The 27,507-nt window shown below is 40.5% G+C and overlaps 1 protein-coding gene across 1 annotated transcript; it reads left to right on the top strand.

Annotated features, from left to right (window-relative positions):
- The first annotated feature begins 3,560 nt into the window (after positions 1–3,560).
- Positions 3,561–26,635, top strand: SERINC1 (serine incorporator 1). The gene is made up of 10 exons (XM_038395387.2): positions 3,561–3,712; positions 9,147–9,308; positions 11,357–11,550; positions 15,708–15,787; positions 15,968–16,105; positions 18,361–18,530; positions 18,680–18,770; positions 20,934–21,075; positions 21,185–21,415; positions 25,077–26,635. The coding sequence occupies exons 1-10, from the start codon at positions 3,674–3,676 to the stop codon at positions 25,213–25,215; spliced, it is 1,386 nt and encodes a 461-aa protein (XP_038251315.1). The 5' UTR covers positions 3,561–3,673; the 3' UTR covers positions 25,216–26,635.
- The last annotated feature ends 872 nt before the right edge of the window (positions 26,636–27,507 follow it).

Genomic DNA, 27,507 nt, shown 5'->3' with positions numbered 1-27,507 from the left:
GTTGCAGCGCATCCGATCCCACGGACTTGTGCTCGTCCAGCTTTTCTAAATAGGCCCGAACCACTTCTTTCTTCACAGAGGGCTGATTACCGCCTCCCCATGTTGTGCTGTCCAGTGCAGTAGTCTGAAAGTTGACCTTGTTTGTGAAGACGGAAGCAAAAAAAGCATTGAGTACATTAGCTTTTTCCACATCCTCTGTGACTAGGTTGTCTCCCTCATTCAGTAAGGGGCCCACACTTTCCTTGACTTTCTTCTTGTTGCTAACATATCTGAAAAAACCCTTCTTGTTACTCTTACTATCTCTTGCTAGCTGCAACTCCAAATGTGATTTGGCCTTCCTGATTTCACTCCTGCATGCCTGAGCAATATTTTTATACTTCTCCCTGGTTATTAGTCCTATCTTCCACTTCTTGTAAGTTTCTTTTTTGTGCTTAAGATCAGCAAGGATTTCACTGTTAAGCCAAGCTGATTGCCTGCCATATTTACTATTCTTTCTACACATTGGGATGGTTTGTCCCTGTAACCTCAATAAGGATTCTTTAAAATATAGCCAGCTCTTGGACTCCTTTCCCCCTCATGTTATTCTCCCAGGGGATCCTGCCCATCAGTTCCCTGAGGGAGTCAAAGTCTGCTTTTCTGAAGTCCAGACTCCGTATTCTGCTGCTCTCCTTTCTTCCCTGTGTCAGGATCCTGAACTCAACCATCTCATGGTCACTGCCTCCCAGGTTCCCATCCACTTTTGCTTCCCCTACTAATTCTTCCCAGTTTGTGAGCAGCAGGTCAAGAAGAGCTCTGCCCCTAGTTGGTTTCTCCAGCACTTGCACCAGGAAATTGTCCCCTACACTTTCCAAAAACTTCCTGGATTCTCTGTGCACTGCTGTGTTGCTGTCCTAGCAGATATCAGGGTGATTGAAGTCTCCCATGAGAACCAGGGCCTGCGATCTATTAACTTCCGTAGGCATGGAGATTGGTGATCTCTCGCTTACAGATCATGGTCAAAGACAAAACTGCAAAATCTCGGACCAGGTCCACCCACGACTCCAATCTCTTTGAACAACAAAATCATTCAATCAGTTTCCAGCTTTTGCTATCTGAGTTCTATACTTACCAGCTCCTCCAGTTCTCACATGGAGGCTCTCCATTGGATTGGCATTGCAGCATCTGCCATGAAATCAACATCATCTTAGTATGACAACCCAGTTCAGGATTTATTCGAGATGTATCCTTCCCATACAGCTGTATGGCTGTGAAACATGGACACTACACCATTCAGACTGGACAAAGGTGGAGTTTTTCCATACAAAATGTCTACTTCGTATACTGGGCATAAAGTGGAATGACTTCATCTGTAATGCAGATGTTTATGGTCACTCAGGTCTACAAACTACTGGGGCTACTGTCTGCAGGCGGTGCCTTATGCTTTTCGGACATGTTGCAAGGATGTCACAAGACGTTCCAGCGAACGCTATTCTCCTTGTAACATCTCCTTGGTTGCTTGTAACATCCGGGATAAAATTCCATCAACTGCCCAGAGACAGGCCTCCTATTACATGGGTTCATCAAGTCTGTTCCAATGTTGGACTCTCAGGCCATCAAACCTTTGTGGTTGCGCAGGAACGGACCAAATGGCGAACCATCACTTTAGCCAACTGTCTGGTTAAGCATTGAAGAAGAAGTAGTATTGCAGAGCCCCGATTTCTCTCAAGAATTCATTCTACAGAGGCCTCGCACAGTGCCATACGTGCTGTGCTATACCAAACCTTGCAAACTATCCTTAATAAGTAGAAAACTCTTAGACCAGGAAACCTGGTATTCTGTCCTTGAGAAGGACTGCCCGTATACACTGGGCAGTAGAGGCACTAAGACACTACCTATATGGAATGTCCTTTGTCTTGGTCACTGACTATATAGTACAAAGGTGGTTCCAAGCCATGAAGGACTCAAATGTCTATGTGGCATGTTGGTACTTAGCTTTATAGCCTTTTTGAGGACCACTGGAATGCAGACTTCCTTTCAAGAACCAAAGAAAAATGGGGGCTCTGTGGTAAGTGCCCTAACAGGCCTATTCAAGGTGGGTGAAAGTATAACGGATACCATTCTTCTGGAGTTAAAGGCCTGTAGTTGGCTGGCTGATTAGTCTCACCTGCTGCATCAGGGAAACGAGCTGGAACTTAATTGGCGGATCCTCATAAAATAGGACAGCAGGAACAGGGACGGGGAGATGACAATACCATCCAGAAATGTGAGGGCAGCAGGAAGTGAAGGTGGGAGATAGTAATGCCCTGTGGAAAGCTGAGAGGTCTGGGTTGTGTGCCCAATGGACTGCTACTGGAGCAACTGCAGAGAGGAATTGCTCCAGAAACCAAATGGACAGCAGGGGGACAGTGTGAAGTCCTTTTATTACTGAGGTAAGAGCTAGGATGTTTTGGGTTGCTGAACTTACTGGTGCGAGGGACAGACTTGGAGAAGGGACTACTCAGCCTACACAGACTTTGAGGGAGGAGTCTGTGAGGTTTTGATTTCTTTTGAAAGGTGAGGGGCCAGGCAAGTACAGGTGCCATATTAAACAATTTTCTTAGATTTTAAGACCAGAAAGGACCATAATGACCTCCTGCATAACACAGACCATAGAACCTCACCCAATACTTTGTATTTGTTAGTTTTGTCTAGAGAAACTATTCAGTAATCAATGTTTTTTATTTTGGGGGAAAATCAAATCACACAATGCTTATTCCCTATACAGTTCATTACTCCATGTTTCTAGATACTCTATTAAAAACTAAAAGATAAGCCTTCTGAACCTTTTTAATAATTAAGTCAAATCTGTCCTACTTATCAATAATCAAACAAAATTTTACAAATGCAATGGTTAGTCATTTGTAGGTGCATTTAACATTAAATTTATGGCTGCCAAGTATTTAACTCTGATTTCAGCTGAACAAACAAAGCATACACACAGTTGGGCCTTGATCCTACATTGCGTTGGACAGAGGTGGATTTCTGGTGCTCACTGCAAGACTGGAACCTGTTTTCATTTTCCCCTATAAACTTCCCATATTGTCTGAAATCAGGCCTCTCACTCTGGACAATTTTCTTTTCCATTATTATGAATTAATTGCTCACGTGTTAGTAGCTGCTAGATTGGTGAACCCAAAAGGAAAGGGACAAGGACCAACATCACACCTGAAGACAGGGTAGAACCAGCTAGAGCAAGCTGCTGGGCACGCGCAGGAGACAGGCTGAGGGAGTGGACGGCACAGAGCTGTGCTAAGGGCAGGAACTCTCACGGCGGCTCACCCCTTCCCAGAGCTCCTCCCACGGCGCCCAAGCCCCGCCCCTCGCGGTCGCTTGCTTTGAAACCCCGCCCCTGCACAAAACTCCGCCCCTCGCTGGGGTTAGTTCCACTCTGAAGCCCGCCCCACCCAATTGAGGCGCCCCTTCCGCCTCTGCACGCGCTGCCCCCTCAACGCCTGCGCAGTGAGATTTCTACAGCCGCAGCGCCGCTCGTTTTTAGTGGGTGACGCCTTCCGGAAATGACGAGTGTTTTTAACGTCAGAGGCCGGAAGCTCCTGTCTAAGGGGTAAACAAGAACCTGAGCGAGGAAGAAGCTGCGGGACTCGGGAGCCGCCTCCATCTTTAAAGCGCCGGAGTCCGCCGCCCTCCCGCCCGGGAGATGGGGGGCGTCCTGGGCCTGTGCTCCATGGCGAGCTGGGTAACGTGGGGACGGGATGCGCCCTGGCTGCGGGGCGGGTAGAGCGCGGTGTCTGGGCCCCGGCAATCCCCGGGCTCCGCGCAGGCCTGCGGCGGCGGCGTCCAGTTCTGTCCCGGAGCTCCCGCCCCGTTGTCCCTACGGAGCCTCTGCCGGGGCTTTGCCCAGGAGGGATTTAATTCTCGAAAGCGGCGGTACGGCCCCAGCGGAGCCGCATCTCGCTGCAGGGCCTCGCTCCCTGACCCGCCGTTACACTTCCTCTTCAATCCTCCTCCTTGCTCTGGGTCGTCTCCCTCGCTGCCGCCCTCAACACAGGGAAACGGCTTCACTCGGCTTGTCAGGCGGGCCCCATGCTGGTCCCGTTGGCGTGGGGCTCAGCCGAGCTGCCCTGGCCGGTGATGCCGCTCGTCAGGAGATGGGAATATTTACTGCCCAGGAAAATGTGCTGGGGTTTCTTTCAGATCTGCAACAATAGTGAAAATGTAACTGAGACCAGTATTGAGTTTCACCTTTACTGTGGGTACCCTGTAAAAATGCTACTTCCATCTTACTGACATTAGACGTGTCTAGTTCTTTCCTCATGGCTCACTTACCAGCCGCTGCATCCTCTGTAGCATCTTCTCTCTCACCAAGACACTTTGGTTACTGCAGCAGTCTACAGTGATGTCACTATCACACCGAGCATCCTTAGGTGCAGGAAATTAGTCCTGATTACTCCAAAATATGCGAATTAAAAACAACTCTTCTTAAGACTTAATGTATTTTCCCACTGAGTTTTTAACTATTACCAGCTCCTCTGTGTGTTTGGTTTTTTTTTTCCTTAAGATTATCACCGGCTTGCTAATTATCTTGGGAGTCCTTATTCTGTGTACCACTGCAATTTACTTGATGTGCAAATAGGTAGAATAGGAACAAGAGTGGTTCTGGAGATTTTTAGTAACTATTTTTAAATCAATGGGACTTAGTGTCCTGATTAACTTAGGTGCATTTAAATTTTTTACACCATGTTTTGAATGAAATATCATTGGTGTATGTACAGAAAAAGTGATGTACAGAATTCCATTTCATTCTGTCTTGAAAAAAAAATTAAACATCATATGTGCTAAGGGTAGCAATAAAGTGAGGGAAATACAGTAACTGTAAAGAGGTTCTTGTAGGACATTTGTTGTTGTTTAGTAAAACCCATTTACAATTAACTGATCTGCCATTGGTTATCTCACTCCTGCTTGCATGGCTGCGCACTGTCTTGATGCAAAGATCACCAGTGGCTCTCCCTTATTCAGGATTAGTTACAGAAAGTAGAAATTTAAATTTTCTAATTTCTTAGAATTGTTAAATTAATAAATGTAAGCTTTCTTGCTGGTGTAGATGTAAATATCTTGTTGTGTATATTTATTTCTAACAAGGCACAGAGATCCTTTTTAAGTGTGTGCAGTAGAAAAATGAAGTGTTAGAAAATATGTTAATTCACGTGTTAATGTGTTAACCAGTTTAGAAATGGTGGTATGATTAGACATAGTCATGTTTAAAAATATGCTACCTGGTCCTGCTTAACCCTTGGGTAACACTATTTTTAAAATGACTATGTTAGCTGCTAATGGTGTTACTAACATAAAGCATGCGTTAATTCACATTTGCTAACATAACTTATTTTCACAGTGTAGACTTAGCCTTTCTAACCTCTAAATTCTCGCTCTAACAAGGCCTGGATATATAGATAAGTGTATATAGCAAGTGACCCATGTGCACTCTCTGAAAATAATCTGAGCACTGCTTTGTACAGAGTCACTTCCAGAGTCAGCCCTCTGGATAGGTATATGTACATATACATATTTTGTTTTTTGTTTTTTTTTAAATTGACTTATTGCTTAAGCTCTCTTTTCTTCCCCTCCCTCCAAAAGCCCAAACAAACTAGCTTCTGTTCCTCATTGCTGCCTTGCTTTCCTCATCAAAATGGTGAGTAGCTAAATGCTTGGAGGGCATGCAGTGTATGATGTCTTGTTAAAGTTACAGGGTTAGCTCCCTGGTTTCTGAGATGTTTTGATGTCTTGCTTCCTGCTTTTTCCTCTCCTGTAGTGGAATCACAAATTCCTCCCACTTTTAGACCAAGTCTTGGACTACTGTACCCTGTGAATCAACTTGCTGTTATATTGATGCAGCGGGGGTTGATTTAGTGGGTCTAGTGAAGACCCACTGAATTGATCACAGAGTGTTTTCTGGTCTACTTTGGTACTCGCCTTAATCTTCTCGTTACAGTAGAGTCGACGGGAGAGCGTCTCCCTTTGACGCAGTGCAGTGATGACATTGCAGTAAGTCGACCTAAGCTACAACAACTCCAGCTACGTTATTCACGTAGCTGGAGTAACGTAACTTAGGTGAACTTTTGGCAGTAGTGTAGACAAGGCCTGAGTATGTGAATAGGTTGACCAGACAGCCTTTTAAACCAGCATATTGTTCAATCTTAACTGTAGAAACAAAGCATAACAAGAAAAGACTTTTAAAACAGTAAGCAGTGTGCGTACATGTCTGTTATTTAAAGCCATACCATCCTGTGGTGGGTCCATGCAGATCTAACTTCTTCAGATACTTCAGCAGGTCCTGGATGTTTGTTTTTTGTTCCTCTGAACAGCTCCCAAACAGTTGCCTCCCTCCTTAGAGAATCACTTTTTATCCATCCAGAGTTCTTTGGTCTCTGAGTTCCTGGGCTTTGTGTCCCTGCTGTCCAAAACCAGTTTGGTGGGCCTGAGTGGGAGGTCAGTTCAGTTGTCTGGACAATGGCTCTCCCATTCTCCTGGAACAACCCCCTGTGTTTGCTGAGGGAGAGTCATTGTTTCGCTTTCCCATTTGTTTTGCAACAGCCTGTTGATTTAACCCATATAGTCATATAGTAAACATCCCAATATTTAACCTAATATTGTCATATGGTAAACATTCCAATAACCAGATCAACATTCAGTATATGTAAATTGTTGCAGAGCAGCTCTATGTCCACCACAATGACTAAATTGAGTTGTGACTGATGAGTTCACTTGAAGCAGTGGTCTGTACAATAATAACTATGATTCATTCTGCAATGTGCCATGGACAAAAATTCTTTTAATCCTAAATTTAGGGCATTCTCACTACATATCATAAAATGATGCGAATGATAATGAGTTAGCTCATCTGTTGATACGCTCATATCTGGGAAGAAAGTAATTCGGTACATGAAGCACATACTTTGCCTGCTGAGTTTGCACAAACACATTTACTTGCTAAAAATGCTATTGTCCAATAAATTCCTTTATGCTATATTTCCCTGAAACAAACAGTGGCTTTAAGAAGCAATTGTAATATGATCTCTGTTATAAACACATAATTTGCATGTCTTCACTTTTAAGGCCCTTCACAGCCTATTCCTCCCCTCCCTGTCTTTTACTCAGTTTCAGAAATGCAGCTCCTACTGCTGATTGACCGATGATGCCAACCTCCATTGCCTGCTTGTTAAATTTTCAAACAAATATCTTCATGTTTTCTCCCATGCTATCTTTCATACTTGGGATGAGCTCCCTGTAAATGTCTGCAAAACTAACTCCTTATCCCTCTTCAAATCCCTTCTTAAAACTCTCCTTTACCATGGTGCCTACAAAAAACTTGACAGTGATTAGACTGCTGGTATACTCAGACCGGTGCCTATCCTGCTGACCAGTATTGTCTTGCTGTTTCCTTGTATTCCCCCACTGGTTTGTCTGTATCCATCCAATGTCTCTTGTCTTGTACATAGATTGTAAGTTCTTTGAGGTAGGGACAGTCTTTTTATTTTGTTTATACGGTACCTAGCACAGTGCAAGCCTGGTTCATGACTGGGGTTCACAGGTACTATGATGCTACACACAATAAATACAGTAGAACCTAAGAGTTACGAACACCAGAGTTAAACTGACCAGTCAACCACACGCTTCATTTGGAAGTATGCAATCAGGCAGCAGCAGAGACCCTCCTCCACCCTCCCAGTCCCCCAAAAGCAAATACAGTACAGTACTGTTAAATGAAAACTACTAAAAAAGGGAAAGCAGCATTTTTCTTCTGCATAGTAAAGCTGATTTAAGTTAATGTTTGGTTATAAATATCTAAGAGCTATAACTCTCCTTCTGTAGCTTTATTTATATTCTTTTTGAAAGGTGTTTCTGTAGTAGAGTATTGTGATAGCTCTTGGCTGCTCCAACTTTGAAGAACAGCAAATACAGATGAAGAGGGTAAAAAAGATTGGGGGTGACTACAAGACCACAGGAAACACTGAGCTAGCATTAAGTGATTCTGATATTGGGAACCTAACATTTCCACTGAAAACTACATGACCACCAAAGTTTTGATATTAATCACCTGTCCGCACTGCCTACCATAGAATAAAACAATATGTTATTCCCTTTTAACTAAATTATGAAGAAAACTACATTTAAAAAGAAAATATCTTGCGGTGATCCATATTCCTAGATATTCCTTTCGGTTGTTATAATCTGATTGACATTCACTTGTGGAGTCCCAACCGCATTTAATGCAATCTTTGGGTGGGAGAACGCTGCTAAGAGACCAAATGTTATAGGTTTGCAATGAAATAATACACATTTTCTTGTTTAAGAGCAAATTGTATCCAGATGTGCTAAAGCAATGAGTGAGTTATTTTGTCCTCAAATAGCTTTTTGTCAAGCTATTGGCAAAGGTAGAAAGGAATACTGTACAACTGAAAATACTTGCTAGATATGAACTAATTTGTGTGTTCCATTTTTGTTTTACTCTTGGATTTTCAAATCCTTTCTATATTGTGCAAGTTAATCAAGTAATTGGGAATTACCTGATGTGTCTTGGTTTGAATAGCTGCCAAACTCTGTCAATAAGCAATATATTTTTAACAAAAGGATTGGACCATTTTATTTCTATTACAGAGGTGCTGAGAAATCTCAGTAATCGACATGAATAGCCCTTAAACCTTAATGTACAGGCATATAGAAAATAACAGTCCTTCCCCAAAATATCTGAGTATATAAATAAAAAAAACCTAGAACAGCAAAACGTTAAATACATTTCACAGGCAGAGATTTCCTTAGCTAAATAAGAACTGACCATAGTGCAACACTTAGGGCCCCCTCTGCACCAAAGTAACCCCATGCTTGTGAACTTTCCCCCCAAAGAAATTAACAATTGTCCTTGAAAAACAGAAGTAATCTGCCTTGTGCATTGATGCAGACTTTAACGTTTATAATGGTAGGTTTTAGTGTAGAAACCTAATCTCTTGGAACATTCACTGGGCTAGACAAAACAATGTAACATGCTATGGGGAATTACCTTGCATTGATAAGGAGATGGGCTAGATTTTTCCATCACTAAAAATCCTTTGAATAACATAATAATCAACTCATAATTGTTTAATGTAAACTGCTCTATAATCTCTTTCCTCCAGATACCATGCTTATGTGGCAGTGCCCCATGTCTGCTGTGCCGATGCTGCCCCAGTGGAAACAACTCCACCATAACTAGGCTGATTTATGCCTTCATCTTGCTCCTTGGAGTGAGTGTTGCCTGTGTCATGCTAATGCCAGGAATGGAGGAACAGCTGAAGAAGGTCATTACTTTTCTGCTTTCATGTTTTGGTAGAACAGATGTTGCAAAATAGTTAACAGTCACATACTTTCATGATGTCATGCTTCATGCTGTATGTACTTGGATTGCTACTAGTAAACATGCTTTTAATATTATTTGGAGTCATCAGATAGTCTTACAAGTTCTGTTTAAGTATAAGCAGCTGAATCTTGGAAGAAGTGTAGTGTTAATTGGTATGCAGTTATATAAGCAGCAGCCTTCAGAAGTAAAATTGAGTCTCTTGAATTACTTCTTAAGTTCAAGAGCTGCTTCAACACAACACATTTGTATGTAGAATAATACATTTTCTGGTTTCATTGTGTTCTATTTATTTGCTAAATTTTAGCTTTTAAATCTTAGACTATGTAAGGTGAAATCATTTTTCTTAGGTGACCCATTTTTTGCTAATGGGAATAAGCAATTTGTACTGCAGTTGATTCAACTGATTAAAAGAATTGTGACTTTTCTAATATGGTTTGCTAGTCATGTATTGAACAGACTGCTGTAATTACATCAGAGGTCCACAAACTGGGGCAGACCTCTCCCCGACTCTGGGGTGTGTGTGAAGGAACATCTGGGGGCATGGTGGAGCCCGGGCCAGTCCCTACAGGGAATTAGGGAGGGAGCACCGTTCAGCCCTGCTCCCGGCCCTGCACCTGTCCCTGTCCCCAGCCTTGGCACAGCTCCGCTCCTGGCCCCACCCCAGCCACAGGCTGTGACTCCATTCCCAGCCAAGACTGGGAGTGGAGCCGCACGTGGCCACAGGCCTAGCTGCTGGCCCCCACGGCAGCCTGGCTGTGGCTCCATCCCCAGTCTTGGCCGTGGCCCCAGACCCACCCCCAGCTGCAGCCCCCTTACTTTGCCCATGTTGCGGACAGGGGTAAGGGGGGGCATGACCCTCAAAAGTTTTGGGAGCACTGATCATTTACATACTTAATCAATCCTAGTATCCATTTTTTATCTTAATTTTCCCAATTAAATGTTACACTCCTTAACCCACATCAGATGTGTATCTTGTGGTCTTGTCCTTCGTTAAAATCAAAGTGCTTGTAAATGCTCTTTATGCTATGGGAGAGTAACCACTTTAGAACTTGGGGAAAGCCATTTTACCCATTTGGGAAAGATGTATTATGGCCTTGTAAAGTGTGGTTTACAGTACATCAGACTTTAGAGTTCTTGCTAATATCCTGATATGAACAGAAACAGATAGATACTATCAGCTATATTTTTGTAGTTGTCCCTGGTACTTTGCTCTTAATTAACTGCAGTGCCTTTTTGGAGGCTTTTATTTTTCATGTGTCCAAATAGACCTAAGGATGTCTGTCTAAATGGGCCATCTTGATTATCGCTACAAAAGTGGTTGTTTTTTTTTTTTTTTTCTCCTGCTGATAATAGCTCATCTTAACTAATTAGCCTCTCACAGTTTGGATGGCAACTTCCAAATTGTGTGTGTGTGTGTGTATATATGTATAATCTTCTTACTATATGTTCCATTCTATGCCTCTGATGAAGTGGGCTGTAGCCCATGAAATCTTATGCTCAAATAAATTTGTTAGTCTCTCAGGTGCCACAAGTACTCCTGTTCTTTTTGCCATTTGTTTTGTTTCATTACCGTCATAATAGTTGTCATCAGAAATATATGCGACTCTGGGGCTGTTGTTAGTGTTGTTTCGGACCAGCAAATGGAACTTAAGTTCTGTTGTGAGTCCCAAAAAATTGATGATGGCTCAGTTGTGTTGTCTGAATTCTCTTGGGGGGGGGGGGGGGGATGTGTGTTTTAGTAAGTTTTTGTTTTTACAATTCTAACCCACACATTAAATTGTTTTTAAAGCAAACCTAATCTCTGTTGGACTACCTGTTTGCATAGCTGCATGAATTATGCAATGTTGTAGTTTTAAGTGAAATATTGTGGTGTAAATAATTTTACAGAATTAAGTGATGTATATTTTTATTAATAAAATGAAAAATATATTTTTTTTCATCAGAAGCATTTTAGAGATCATTGAAACAGTTTGTGTTAATCAATCATAGATTCCTGGATTTTGTGATGGAGGGACTGGAACAACTATTCCTGGTGTGCATGGTCATGTGAATTGTGATGTCTTAGTCGGATACAAAGCAGTGTACCGTGTGTGCTTTGGTATGGCCATGTTCTTCCTTCTGTTCTCCTTGTTGATGATCAAAGTAAAGAGCAGCAATGATCCAAGAGCAGCAGTGCACAATGGGTAAGATACAAGAACAACAACTGTGACTGTTTGGTGTGTATGTGTGATACAGCTATTTTTGAAAATAATAACAGGTAAACACTCCAGTGAGATCGACTGCTATGAAAAAGAAATTCTTTAGCAGATGGAAGTATAATGCAGGCTCACGGATCAAATATTTTAAGGAAAATCGTATTAAATTAGGGAGGGGGGAGGGAGATGAACGTGCACACACCCCTTCAGTTGTAAAAGCTTACTTTCAGAATTGGAATTACAGTTATGGAAGAACTGTTTAAAGTTGTTTCCACCCCATTCAATAACAAGTCTATTCTTTCTCTTCTTTCTTTTTTTGGTGGAGAGAAATTATTTTGTACTCTTTTGAACTTCCAGGTGCTTTCCCCCCCCCTGTATTTTAATTATATTCATATTTAGGATAACTTAACCAAAAATAATTGTAAAATACTAGTTCTTCAAAAAGCTGGCTGATTATATTGGTGGTCTTTCCCTGGCTCTATTTGTGCACAGTATGGTTGTTAAACCAGTGGAATCCAAACTGCTGTCATTAGAACATGGCTCAAAACACATAAGACAGTTTCTATAGGGCAAACTCTTAGCACCCATAGTGATAGCTGCTGAACAGAGTATTTTCAAGATGTTTTACCGCAGAAGATGAAGATTCACCGCTGTTACCACAAACAATCGCATAATAAGGAAAGAGTGATTGGCTAGCCTTTCCTATTTTAGTGAATCTCCAGGGATTAGCTGCTTGAGTTCTACTGAGCTCACTTTGACAATTTGGACTTCATTGTATAAATCTCCTGAAATTAATAAAACTACAGAATTGCATTCCCATGCTGTAGGGGGAAAAGCAGTTTAGACAGACCACGACAATCAACGATGCTTTATTTACTAGTTTTATTTGTTTCTTTAGAGTTAAATAATAAAAAGACACCTATGCAAATGTTCTAGGTTCTATATTGTAAATGCAATGATCTGAGTAATACCCTCTGCATTAAAAGGCAAATATGAACAACAATGAGACATGAACAATAATTCAACTAAGCCAGCCTTTCTACCTCCCATCATTCTTGGACTATACCCTCAAACCTCTCTAAAATAAATGGCTTTTGCAGCATGCATTTTATATAAGCAAGAGAAGGAAGTATCCACAATGCCAGGAGATGATTTAGCATCTTTGATTTTGCATACTGATTATGGCAAACTCACACTGGTATAGGTACTTCGGAATACCAACACCTGTTGCATCCCTTGAGCTGTCATCTTTCTTGCACATGTATCATCTTCTGGCATGGATGAAATTGAAAGGACACCTTTTAACAGACATTTCCCACCCCACCCCCCTTTTTTTAAGGCACTTGTTTAAAAATATATACAAATTCTGCATGGTGTGAAACCTTTTAACCTAAGAGACCACTTCTCAAATAACCTGTTGTGGCAGATATCTTTGTCCTGGAGACTCATGTTGTCTGCTCCTGAGGCTGAACTGTCAGACCGATTGCTGTCCTGTTTCAATCCCATCACTGGAATTTGCTCCTCTTGGTAGCCTGTCAGAATTAGTCTAGCAAGATTCTGGGCACAAGGCAAACACATCTAGAGGGTTTAACTGTTTTGTTATTACTGAAAAATTATATAGTAATGTAGTTTTAAACATCTCTGCCAGAAGCAATGGTGTCTTCAGTGGTACCCATTAAGGGTAGTTGCATGTAAATCATGTCCTTTAATTTTGCATGTCTTCAACGATGCTCTTTAAATCAGTGACAGCAAGACTGTACTGCAGAACAGAGATCTTGTATTTACCCATGCATATCCGTAAATTTTTCCACACTTGTGTACAAGCTGGAGCCATCAGACAGTTACTTTAGTTGTGTAAATTCATAACTGTGAAATGAGTACTATCTAGGCAGTTCCTGTTTCTATCAGTGTAATCAAAACAAAAGCCTACAGAACTCCAGCAGCCTCTATATAAGCCAGCAGTAATCCTTGGAATGCTTAGCAATTTTAGACTGTAGGAATATAGTATTCTTCCCAAAAATTAAACCAAGTAGGTACGTATAGATACTCTAAGCTTTTAGGTAATCTGAAAAGGATCTGGAATTAATCATGTTTATGCAAAGCTTGGACCTATTCTTCTTTTATCAAGGTTATTCTTCCAAGCTAATGAGGAGGAAATCCAAACTCCTCACATAGATTCAGAAGCAGGAGTTAATGCATTATAGACTGTGTAATTAGTGCACTGAACCATCCAGATTTTAAAATAAACTTTGCTTGTTTTTAAAATTCATTATGTGCTCCTCCCCCAGTCAGTTTGATGATGCTAAAAAAAAAAAAAACACCCCTTTCTCCCCCAATTGCAATTTATTCCTCTATAGAACTGGATCATGTTCCCTCAAGCCTGGGGTATGAGAGAATCTCAGCATGGAAACAGGTTTCAGAGTAGCAGCCGTGTTAGTCTGTATTCGCAAAAAGAAAAGGAGTACTTGTGGCACCTTAAAGACTAACAAATTTATTAGAGCATAAGCTTTCGTGAGCTACAGCTCACTTCATCATCAGCATGGAAAGGTGAAGAACTACTCAACTAGATTTTTACCTCTGATGTCATCGTTTGTTGCTTTTGTATGTGTTACTGGACATATGTTTCTGTATTAGTAGTAGTTATGTTACCATATTAGTTAAAAATCCTAGGCATGGACCAGGACCTTATTATTTTGCTTTGTGTCTTTTGAGCTATATTAATTTTTTATAGATGGGACTGGTAGTACCACCTATAGTTAAGGTTGCCCGACGCTTCCTATTATAACAAACTGGAAACACGATTTTATAACTTTGCTCAGCTTTGACTATTCAGACTGAAATTTTCTATGCTAGGTGTGAGGCTGAAATTTTAAAGAAAATTTAGAAAAAGTGGTCAGCCAGTTCTGAGAATAAGATTAGGGAAATATTCACACACATGGGCAAAACAATGTGTTACAGCCATTTTGTTGAGAAGATCTAGTCCCTCCTTGCTTTGGAGTAGGGGCTTGGAATTTGGAGGGCAGTTTCCTATGTGGTTAGATGTACCTTTTTATTGTACCTGTGGGGGGTGGGGAATACTAAAATATAGCTAAATTACAGCCTTTCAAAAATCTGCTTTTGTATGCTCAGGAGAGACTTGCTGGTTTGGCAGCTAAATTCTTCAGGTTCCATCTGCACTAAGCATGCTCCCCTCTACCCCAGGTCTGCAGGGGCTGAGAAGAACTTGCCCTACAGTTGCTATTTCTGGTTGTGGGCCACTACAGTACTTGGCACAGAAACTGAGAGCAAGGAGATTTTCTGTCCTGGGAGCCAAGAGGGGAAGGAAACTAAGGGTGATTTTGGGGGAAGACAGATTTGACAAGGAGGTAGAATGAGTGGACAATTGGGACTGCTTGGTCAAGGAAATTGGGTGAAGGAGTCTGAACAGGGTGGGAGGGTTTAGGATGAGGAGCCTAGAGAGGGAGCTCGTCAATGGGAGCTGCGGGAGGGGGCCGCCAACATGGAGCCTATGGGATAGAATAGAACTGTCTAGATTAAGAGTCTAGGAAACAAATACAAAACATCCACGTTAGCAATTTAAGATTATAAAATGGCAAGATAGTGTTAACTCCACCCCCACCAAAACTAGCAATGTGTAAATAAAACAAATAAACTTAAAGGGAATAAAAAGTGGATTTTTTTTTTTTAAATTAAAAACATTGTAATTTTTATCCACCCTGGATTCAACTGTATGGTACTACGCGTGGGGCATCAGAACAGGAGTTTAAACTGACATCAAACTCGGAAGCTGTCTATATACAATCGGGACTAGGAACAAAAACTGCCTAGTCTAAACTTCTTGATGCTTCTCTTTGCCTCACTACAAAAGATATTTTTAATTTTAGTGAGCAGTATCTCCTGTGTTCTGCAGGAGTAGTTAATGAATACGTTTCTCAGATATGCACAAACAAGGAAGCAAAGATTATGTGTTCAAAATGCAAGCTAAAATAGGCAAACTTTAAATCCTGTCATTTCAAATAATTAACTTTCATCTACATTGTGCTCTTTTGAATGCTTATAAGATACATCAGTTATGTGAGCACAAACACAGATTAAAATTTATTACCATACATCCCTTGATTTGTTTTTGTTTTTGATTTCTTTAGATTCTGGTTCTTCAAGTTTGCTATAGCAATAGCAATTAATGTTGGAGCTTTTTTCATCCCAGAGGGACCCTTTACGACTGGTAAGATAACATTGCATTACATCTTATTGCATGTGATACAGTTATAATTTATTTTAAAATAAACCTCTTTAAATGTAGCTGCAAACCCTATTTCTCACTATTGGTTTTTTACCTTACCCCCAAGATTGAGCAGTAAAACTTCATTGCTCTGAATTGATTGTGTCTGATTTTTCTTTACAGTGTGGTTTTACGTCGGCATGGCTGGGGCCTTCTGCTTCATTCTTATTCAGCTGGTCCTGCTTATTGACTTTGCTCACTCTTGGAATGAATCTTGGGTTGAAAAAATGGAGGAAGGAAATTCAAGATGCTGGTATGCAGGTAACAGAACTTTTATCCCATTTCAGTGTGCATTTTGAAAATCTAGTGGAGTGAGATGTACCAGTGTAGTATATAATGCCATTTTGCCAGGAATGTAATGTACAGAAGAGATTCTGCTTTCATAAACAGCATTTTCTCTCATTCCATAAATTCAGTTGTGTTGCCTCTTCTGTCCACCCATCGGCCCTTTACGTGCTTCCCCTCTCGCTGTCCTCACACTGCTTTGCCCCTTTTCCTCCACTTTGCTGCTCCTCCAAATCTCTCCCAGCGGGGTGCGTCCCACTCTCAGCACTGTGTGGAGAACCGGCCACTGGTCGGAGTGCTCAGCTCACCAACAGCCTGTCCAGCAGGTTCCTTCCTTCCCCCACTGCCTCTGGCTGGGCCGGCACCCTGGGAAAGCTCGGGGCCAGGGGGAGCCGAGCCCTGTGTGTGCCAGAGCCCCACACAGCGCTGGAACAGGGAAGCTTCTCCACCCCTCAGCTAAGCTCTGGAGTGGCAGGGGAGAAGCAATTTCCAGCCGGTTCACACCCCGACCCTGCAGGCTCCAAAGCTGCCCCGTGAACAAGGACTTAGCACTCTTTACCTGTCCCTCTCCACCCTTTCCCTGGTTCCTTCCCCCTGAGAGTGCAGGGCTGCTGCTCCATCTCCTCGTCACTCTCCCCTGTTGAGGTATCTCTGGCCAGTTTGGCTGAAGCCCCTGCAGTCAGGTTCCCTGGGTTCCTGGTGCACAATACATCCTTAGGGCTTAACCCATTCCTGGCTGTGCTGTGGCCGAAGGACAGGAGGCATATGGGTTATGTTGGTGGCCAGCAGCAGCCTAGAGGCATTAGCTACCTTTCGGCACTGTGCGGGTAGGAAGGAACAAGCTGTTTCCAGCCACAGGGGAGCGGATTCGGGGCAGGGGAGAGATGAGCTCTGCAAATATGCGGGCCAGGTCATCCCTCCTCCCATCCCCTGGGGCTGGAAGCAGCATCCCTTCCCTCCCTCACAGTGCCGAAAAGCTGCTGCTTGCCACATTCTGGTGTGAACTCTCACAGAAATCTGGAAGGGGGCATGTGGCCCTGTTTCCCAGACCGCCACCCCCCACGTGTTGCCTCGGGAAGACACAGTGTCAAATCCCAGGAGAGGCAGGTCCATCCCGTGTGCCCAGCCAGGTATGGAGGGTGGAGAACGCTGGTCGGGGAGGGTTGGGTCGGTCGGTCACCCCCCTGGTGTGAGATGTGTGTATGGGAGTATGGATGTGTCACCTCTCCCCGTGTGTCTTCCCTATGTGAACCTTAAAGATAAGGTAAATAAAAAAAAAAAAAAATCCAACTACGCAGTATTTCTTTTTAACAGGGGCTCAGTCAGCTTGATGTTAATTTGAAGGTTTGTACTGCATAGTTCTGAATGATTGCTGTTGATCTCACTTCAATACGAGTAATTTTATCAGGTGTCCCGTATTCAGCATAGGGAAATATGATCACCCTAATTATCACAACTAACTTTTTTTTTTTTTTTTTTCTGTAAGCCTCTCCTCTTTGGGTATGTATGGTTAGTGGGTCAAAATAGAGGAGACAGTTAAAATCACTGCACTGGAGTAATGAGATCATAATAGCTGATCATAAAACTTACGATTTAGTTTATTTCAGGAGGCAAAAATGGCCCAGTTGGCTAGTTTTCTGTTTGCCTGGCAAGTCTGCTTTTTGAAAATGTAGTTTATCAGATTCTTGTAAGCCTACATAATTGTACAAAAGATATGTTGAATAAGTGTACTGAGAAATAAGCTGCTTATAAATGCCTCTCCACAGATCCAGATTTTATTGGTTTTATTTGGGGACAGTGCTGTTAATTAATTTTTTTTAATTTAAACACATTGCTACAGGTTTGTCTGTCTTGCTTTAACCAACTCCTTGGTAGTCGTACAGATACCCAGTTGAAGTGTTGGAGCAAAACTAAAGCCTCACGTTTCCCATTGATGGTGGTATTTGTCTTTATGATGGCGCCTTGAGGCATCAGGCAGAATCAGGGCACCATTGTGCTAGGTGCTATTCAAATAATGTAAAAAATTATCCCTACCCTAAAGAATGAATCTAATTTAAATTTTTAAAACACTTTTCTTTAAGTTTGTGTTTTAAATGTGTCCATAACCATTATCTGATACAATTTTGTGGATTCTTAATAAAGCAGCACAGTCATAAAATATTCTTTAAATATTCTAATAATGTATGCTTCTTCTAAGCAAATTTAACTGTCTTGTTTGTCTCCCTTCACAGCTCTGTTGTCAGCTACGGCTCTAAATTACCTGCTGTCTCTGGTTGCTGTTGTCTTGTTTTATGTTTATTACACTCATCCAGAAGGCTGCTCTGAAAATAAGGCATTCATCAGTGTTAATATGTTGCTGTGTATTGGCGCCTCTGTAATGTCAATTCTGCCTAAGATCCAGGTATGCTATGTTATTCAGTGAATGTGGTGGTTTTGTTGTTGTTGTTTTTTTTTTTTTTTAAACCCAGAATCATCTTTATAGCGAACATTTTAACTGTGGACATTTTGTCAGCTGCCCAATTTAGTTTTCTTCATGTCTCTTGCATATAGGAGTCTCAGCCAAGATCTGGTTTGTTGCAGTCTTCAGTGATCACCATTTATACAATGTATTTAACCTGGTCAGCTATGACCAATGAACCAGGTAAGCTTGGCAGACTTACTTTTTTTTTTTTTTTTTTTTTTTTTAAAAAAAAGCTGTATTCTTAAAGATAAAATAGCTTCTTTGTAAAACTGTTCAAAATGATAAATGGCAGGAAGGAAGAAAATTCTAGACTAAGAAGACAATATTCTCTATCCTAGTCTTCTCTTCCTGCCTACATATATTTGGGGGACCCATTTCATAGAAATGGAAGATTGGAATGGGCCCATCCCTCTGCACTGAAGTAGGATTAAAATATACCTACACCAGCCCTCTCTCGGGTGTTTTTCTAACATACTCCTAAATAGGGATTCCAGGACTTTTTCTAGTACTTAACTATCCTTTATAGTTAAAAAGCTTTTCCTAAAACTGAATCTCCTTTGCTGCAAATTAAGCACGGATGTTGCCTTGTGGATAAAATAGTATGTGAACATGTAATGAAAGACTATCATGCATAAGGGCAGTTACGGGCTTTTTCATTTCCTGACTTCCCAGAACTTCATTTTGCAACCTTAATGTTCTTGTGATGGGAAGGAGGGGAGAGTATGTATGGAATTTCCTAGTGTTCTTAAAAAGAGAAACAAAAATTCTACTATGTTCAACTCTTTTCTGGATAGCGTTAAAACACAGTATTGTACAATATGTACAGTCAGAAGCAGGACCCTTGTCTCAGTCCATGCACAACTTTCTATACCTTAGCTCTGAAGGAGTTTTATTTTCTTCAGTTATCTTCTTTCATACGTACCTATGTTTTATTGTGTGGAAGGATGCAGGATTCACTACAGATGTTCCTGATCTCTCTCTCAAAACAAGAATCATTGGCTAACTGTTAAGAGATCACATGACATCATTTATGTGTACATAGGAAAATTCTTTTAAAAACAAACCCAAACCTCGAGAACTTACATAAATTGCAAAATTTTACGAGAACACTAGATGGCCTCTCTCCCTGGTAAATTTTAAGTTCCTACTTAGGTGCTATAGCTGTTTTTAAAAAAAAGTGTCTTTTTTTTATATAAATGGATAAATGCAGGTGGTTTATGCTCTTTTCAGTTTGAAACAACTGAACTCTTCGCTCAAACATTCAAAAATTCCACTGCAGAAAACAAATTTGAACATCTGCCAAATATTAGCTTTCAAGTTTTAAAAAACAAACAAAACAAAAAAACCAAAAAATCCCATGACTCTTTTGAATGTAAGGCTTATGCAACCTTAACTGTAGGTACTGCTTTGCGATGTTGGTGTCATTTGGAGACACTAGCCATAGGCTATAACTGCAATAATTACAGAAAGTAGGAGCACATTCACTCAGGTTTCTCTCTTCTGTGTTTCATCAGTGCACACTTGCAGTTTGGTAAATTGGTAAATATAGTTGAGCTTCTAAAAACATTTGTAGTATTCATTCATGCAGCTTCAATCTTCAAAATGAGTGTATTTGAGGTAATACTGGTCAGTACTTATTGTGTAGTCTAAGGGCTAGTCTAAACAGAGCAGGAATGTGCACCACGAAAGTGAGATTTCTAAAGCATACAAATAGATCTGTGTAGACCCTGCTGGCATGTATTAAAAGTTCTCTAGCATGTTTTAACATAGTGCGACATAATGTGAACATGTTAAAGCGCACTAGGGAACTTTTAACATGCCAGGAGGGTCTACACAGATCTATTAATGCTCAGCACAACTTACATTTCAGAAATTGCACCCTTTTAGCATACACAAATATTGCTGCTCTGTGTAAAAACCCCTAAATGACTGTTGTGTTTGGCTGCTGGTGGTGTTAAAATTTTAGGAATTCTGAAGAAAATGCAGTTTATTTTTGCCACAGTTCAGTAAAGGAATCAGTAAAACACTTCATACATCTTTTAAATGAAGAAACGTTAACTTCAGAGTATTTCTTTGTGTCTAACACCTGTCTTGTATTGACATGACATAATTATCTCTAGTTTGCTTTACTTTTTTTGTCCTATTCATGATCTTTAGTCTTTTTTTTTTTTTTTTTGTTTTTGTTTCACAAAGTTCTGAACTTGCAAAACTTTTGCATTTACGTTGGACATGAAAATTCCTTGTATTACTGTGTGTTCAGTGTGGAAATAAAAATATTTTGCATAACCATTTATCCTGTTCTTGTTTTGTTTAATTTCTATTGTAATCTCCTTCCCAACTCAGAAAGGAAGTGCAATCCAAGCTTGCTGCGCATGATTGGCTACAACACCACCACCATTCCAAGCCAAGGTCAGGTCGTCCAGTGGTGGGATGCACAAGGAATTGTAGGACTTATTCTGTTTTTGCTGTGTGTTCTGTATTCAAGGTGAGATGAATTAATTGGGATTTAAGTGACTTGTGCTACTAATGATCAGATTACTACAATTTTGATTTTTATTTTGATAATGTACTGTATTCATTTCCCTGAAACACAGCATCCGGACATCCAGTAACAGCCAGGTTAACAAACTGACGCTAACCAATGATGAATCAACACTGATAGAAGATGGAGTACCCCGAAGTGATGGCTCTTTGGATGATGGAGATGATGGCCACCGTGCTGTAGATAATGAACGGGATGGAGTTACTTACAGTTATTCCTTCTTTCATTTCATGCTTTTCCTGGCCTCATTGTATATCATGATGACCCTCACCAACTGGTACAGGTACACACACTTGAGATGTTGTACTGGTAATGAATGCACAAGATACTACAGTTTTTTGGATTCAAGTTATATTTTCAGATGTCTCAAAAGAGATGCATCCTTTTTAGTACATGTACTGGTATGACAGGAATTCTCAAGGGATAACATTTATTGCTATGTATGAAATGAATTTGTAGTTAAAAACTAAGCTCTTATTTAATGGCAGTCGTCGTCATTGTTAAGGGTGAGGTTCTGCCACCCTCAATTAAGTGGAGTAGTCCCATTGGAACTTCTATTCGAGTAAGGTACTACCTGAATAAGGATGGTAGAGCCACGTTTAACTTGTGACCGACTCACTGAGAGTTCATTTTAACATATAGGAAACCATTAAAGAGTCTATTTTGAACAAAAGGAATTGTTTGTTTAAAATCAAACAAATGAAGTTGTAGACCGGTATGTGGGATTATGACTAAATGTTTGTCTTGGGTTTCACAGAATACTTAGAACTCAAAGGTGTAGTGGGTGTGAGTAATTTTGAAAACAGAAAAAACCATACATACGCAAACATAAATTTAATACTAGGGAAAAGAGTAGGAAAAGAGACCGACAGAATCACAAAGACTATAGATACCTGCACAGTGAAATAACTATGTATTCTGAAATTTCATCGCAAAGGATGAGTGTGTGTGTGTGTGTGTGTGTGTGTGTGTATGATTTTTTATTTATTTATATTCACAAATATAATTGTGAATTATGAGGCAGTAATTCCATCAACGGGATCGGCCAATATAATGTAAAAGCAATAACTAAGATTGTGCAAGAACAGCAAAGAGAAACTTCAAAAAAAAATTCTAAAGAAAATAACTAGCAGTATAATCCCACTCTGTATATGTTGCTTCTGAGTCATTTATGGGTTTTATTTGACTTACCCCGAAGTGTTCAGCATCTTTGGAACACCTTTTCAAAAGGGCAAAAGTCATCTTGCTGTGAAACAAATCATGCCAGTAAATACCTTTCAGGTCTTGTTTGTCCACAAATATGATCACAAGTTCCTTGTAGCTATGTTTGCTTTTGTGCCTGGTTCACTTTTGCAATTGTTTGACTGGCCTGTTGTTGCATCATGTCATCTTACACTTTAACTTTATTTCTGATTTTCTTAATTTAGATTTGAAAGTTTGTCTTGGTTATGTTTGCCCCATGTGTCTAGACTGATGCACTGCTTCTATTGGTTTTTTAATTTTTTATTGTTGCTGGTTGTTTTGTATTTTGTCTTGTTTCTTTGGAATTTTTTAGTTTTGGGAAAGCTTCTGAGGGGTTTCAAAATATAGCTAGCTCAGTGTACAATTGGAAAATATCTGGACCTGCCAAACATAATTGGTATCATTTGCATCTTGAGGGATCTTGAGGATGATGGAAAGTACACATGAAGCTGTCCCCAGGCTGTCAATACCTTGGGCAAGCACTTTGCTGTCTAGTTGTCTTCCCTTGAAGTTTTTTCAGTAAATCTAAGTTGGCATTGAGTGCTTTGAAGAGTAAGGAAAACTAGCTTAATATGTGTTATCAAGAGCTTCCTGTGGTCTGTTTAAAACAGGCTTGTAGTGCCTTGAGGCATTTGAATGCTATTCTTAAGAGGAATCCCTCTGAATGGTCTACCAAGACAGCTGATTCTTGCTACCTAGGAAATCAAAGTAGAATCTGGAGGTACTCCTGGAGTACTATTTCTTTTTCTCCACAAAGGAGAAGGAAGAAAAAGCTGACCCATCTTCAGGTGGCTTAAGGTTCCCACTTTTTGTCCATAGAATTCTAAGACTTAAAGAAATTGGAAAGATCAAATAACTCTAAGGCAGGTATCATGGGGTTTCTTGTAACTTTGACCCCTGAGGATCTGATATCCAAGCTCCTTTACCTTATCGTGGACCAGATGGTGAGGGGTATAGGATTGCACTCTGAATACAGCTGCCACTTCTGAAGTACTGAGTGTAGCTTCCCAGCCTTCTAATGAGAGGAAGTATTATCCAATTTCACTGTCCGTTTGGCATCCTTGGACCTTGTGGTTAGATGTTACCACCCAGAAGGTGTACTCGTCTTTTTTGATTGGTGGCCTCAAAAACCTTTAACTACCCACAATAGTGACTTCATAATAAGGTGGGTTTATAGTTGTTAACTCTTGCCAGGATTTTCAGAATTTCACTCTAAAATCATTAATTTTTTCATGTCCATGCTGTTGAAACTCTCCACTGTAAATGTTGATGTAAAAACACTTTTCTGATTTAACCGTTGCCCCTAGCCCCTGAATGTTCCAGCAGACAGTGGGTGGTTTTTTGTTTTTTTTTAAAAACATTTTGTTGCTGAGATGGTGTCAGAGAACTCTAGTTAAATAACTGGATGATCATATCCCTCATAATAGTTCTTCAGGTCTACAACTCCAAAATTGTGTAATGGCAAACTCAGTCAGAAGATGGCTGTTAGCCTCAGATTTCTTCCCATTCAGGAGATTTATAGGGAAGCCAAATAGAGCTCAGTGCGCATGTAAACAAGACATTATTGATTGGACTTAGTGCTGTGTTCTGAATACAAGTTTGGTCTAATGTAGAATGAGAGTTGCTGATGCCTAATTTTCCTTCCCTTGTCTTTTTGGGGAGGAAATAGTGGACGTTTTTGAAGTTTTTTTTTTTTTTTTTATTTATAGTTTGTTTATAATTACAGGGATCAGATTCTTTATTTTTGAGACATCCTAGTCTGAGACTATGCCTGTTCATTACAGTAATGCTAAGATATCGCATTTGGCACATAGGGGAAGGTGTGTTTTTAAGGGGGAAGTTTATACCAGGTAACCGCAAGAACATTGAACTGATACTAACCTTTAAAATATGCAAGCCATGTTCGCAAATGCTTTATCTGCGAATTTCTCTGAACAATGAATTGATGTATATAATTAGTTGAAATGTAATAATATGCTAACCTGTAGGGTAAAGATACTCCAACATTATTAGTTAAATGTGGACAAGGCAGGCTGGGCATTTGTATGAATGTTCATGACAGCCCCTTGGTCCCATAATAGGTGAGACCACCATGTAAGAGGGAGACCTGGACCATCAGACTCGTTTGGCATGCCAGGTTACGGGGCTGGACCCTTGCCTCTTACCACCAGATCCCCAAGGAAGGGTGTAAATCTGAGTTTATGCGTGATGAATGGTTAAGATATCTTATGTTTTTGCTATCTTTTTATGTGGTTTGAAGCTTTTGTGTCTTTACTAATTGAGCTAATAAGTAGTTACATTCTGGTAATAGCAAAGCTTTATCTCTGTTGTGCACACCCAGGTTCCCAAACAGACATTGAACTTAATAACCTTGATTCTATTGTGCCTGATTCTGGAACTAAATCTTACAATCCCCCAGTTCTTTAAATCAGTAATCAATAACCACTAATGAATCCATCTACGTTTTTGAAAGGAACAGGGCAAAAGCAGTTATTGGTAATGGAATCGTCAAAGGTTTGCTTGTGCTTCCTGCAGAACAGGGAAGGTATTCTAGGGGTTTAAAACTTTGAGCTAAATCAAACACAACCTGTCATGAGCCTGAGACACAGTGGTAATCTATTACACCAGTCTACCTTCAGATAACAAAAATCACAGCTAAGTGACTCTCCCTATAACTTTTTTTTTTTTTTTTTTTTTTCCAGTCCTGACTCTTCCTATGAGACAATGATTAGTAAATGGCCATCTGTCTGGGTGAAGATATCTTCCAGCTGGATTGGCATTGTGCTGTACGTGTGGACTCTGGTGGCTCCGCTGGTTCTTACAAACCGGGACTTTGACTGAGCTATGCTTCTCCTCTGAAGGCTTCAGTTCATTTCACCACTTGTTGAAACTAACAGTATTCCAGACTAAAATGTAGTTGTAAATATGGGTGTGCTTAGTGCCCATGTAGTAGACCATGCCTTGTTCTGCATGATTACCTTTAGATCATGTCCTCTTGCCCTTTTACTAAATGACTTTTCTAGCCAAGCTCAGTGATTAATTACTATATTGGTTTTTATAGGAGTACTTTAGGTTTAGTGCTGTGGGTGAGGTAGATGTAAAATCAGTCAGTTTGTGTTCCCCTGCCTCCCCCAATGCTGCAAATAGCAAAGGGTGCAAGAACTGGCTTGGAACTTTAATTAAACAGGATTTTTAGGAGGAATTTTAAGGAAGTTAGGGCTACTTTTGACAATTCATGTTGCCTTGTTTTCAAAGTCAGCCTTCACTAAGTATTGAGCATTTAGGCCAATTAAAATGGTGCATGTTACACTTCTATCTGATACCTTGCAGCCCTTTGGCTTGGTCTTGTTTTCAGCGCAATATATATTAATGCATTCAGCTTGAGTGCTAATTGCAGGAATTTGAACCTATATGCTCAGAAGTTAATATTCTCTTTGGAGTTAGTGTTAGATGTGCCCTATTGCTGACAAAAGGACACAGGAAAAACAAACATGCTGTGAAAATTTGGCCCCAGGAGTCAGATGTATATTTTAAACCTGTGTCAAAGTATTTTTTAAATACTTTATATATTGCTAAGTTATACTCTGGCTCTAATCAAGCTGAGAATTTGCAAGGAAAGTAGCAAGCCTCTTTGCAAAGGATGAGTCACTTGCTGGGTATGACAGCAAATGCTTATGAGCAGAAATTTGGAAAAAAGGGAATACTGAAATTACTGTAATTAGACTTGCATTCTATAGCTGGCTTCTATAAAATTATTTAATCTTTAAGTTCAGAGTATTAGAACCTGATCTGTTTTAATACCTTATGGTACCAGTTTCTGCTGGTGTCCATTGCCAGCAGTGGACATGTGCCTGGAAAACAGACTCTGGGCATCAAGTTAACTAGTTGGTCTGATTAAAAACCAAACTTTTATATAGTTTTGTGCAGTTCTTGAAAATTTTAAATGCTCTTGTGCTTGCTGCTTTGTAATTACATAAACTGGTGCGTGTATGCTCTGGTGGTGATGAAAGGAACAATCTCAGTGGGAGTGAATCCAGAGCTGTACTTCAGTAGTCATCATATAATCTACTGTATGGTGTTTCTACTGCTGTCTCATGTAGCTAATTCTTCTCATTTAAGTTATTTTAAATTGCTCAAACGCATTAGCATAAACTAAGTAAGACTGACTTGTTGGAGCCTGTGACCTTTGAAGGCAGATGAAGCCAATACTGTGTACAGTCATTTTGAACATATTACCTATCAATAAACATTCAGATAAAGATTGGTTTTATTTTCTGATAGCTACAAATTAGTCAGGGGATGCAGTTCATATTGAAGATTAAATTATTAGTTTGTAAAAGTGCTAAAAACTGATATTTAGAAAGTTCATGTAATGTGTGTTTCTCTTAAGAGCTAGCATTCTATAGCATAGATGAAGAGCTTTTTCCACAGCAGGGTTCATGAGGGGTTCCCTGCCTTTCAGCCCCCAGTGTAGTGTGACTTGCACACAAGGATAAACTGCTATAGGGCAAATTGCCTGCACTCTATTTGCACAGGTGATTAACTTCCTACCCTAGACAAGGCTATAGGCAGATGACAGCATCCAACACTTACTTTATTATAAGCCATGTGCTTGAAGCTCCACTTAACATTAAAGAGGGGCAACAAACTGGGCTGCTGATTAAAGGAAGTATAAATGGAGTATTGTTAAAGCCTGTCCCTCAATCCTATGTCTAATTCATAGATACTAAGGTCAAAAGGGACCATTATGATCTAGTCTGACCTCCTGCACAGAATCTCACCCACCCACTCCTGCAAAAAACCTCACATCTTGAGCTATTGAAGTCCTCAAATCATGATTTAAAGACTTCAAGGAGCAGAGAATCCTCCAGCAAGTGACTTGTGCCCCATGCTACAGAGGAAGGCAAAAAACCTCCAGGGCCTCTCCAATCTGCCCTGGAAGAAAATTCCTTCCCAACCCCAAATATGGCAATCAGCAAAACCCTGAGCATATGGGCAAGATTAACCAGCCACATACTACAGCAAATTCTTTTCTGGATAACTCATTCCACCCCATCTAACATCCCATCAGGCCTATTTTACCAAGAATATTTAAAGATCAATTACCAAAATCATGTTATCCCATCACACCAT

Source organism: Dermochelys coriacea, chromosome 3, assembly GCF_009764565.3.
Source record: "Dermochelys coriacea isolate rDerCor1 chromosome 3, rDerCor1.pri.v4, whole genome shotgun sequence".
Classification (NCBI taxonomy): Eukaryota; Metazoa; Chordata; order Testudines; family Dermochelyidae; genus Dermochelys; species Dermochelys coriacea.
The sequence above is the reverse complement of the archived record's forward strand: the minus strand, read 5'-3'. Positions and strand labels throughout refer to the sequence as shown.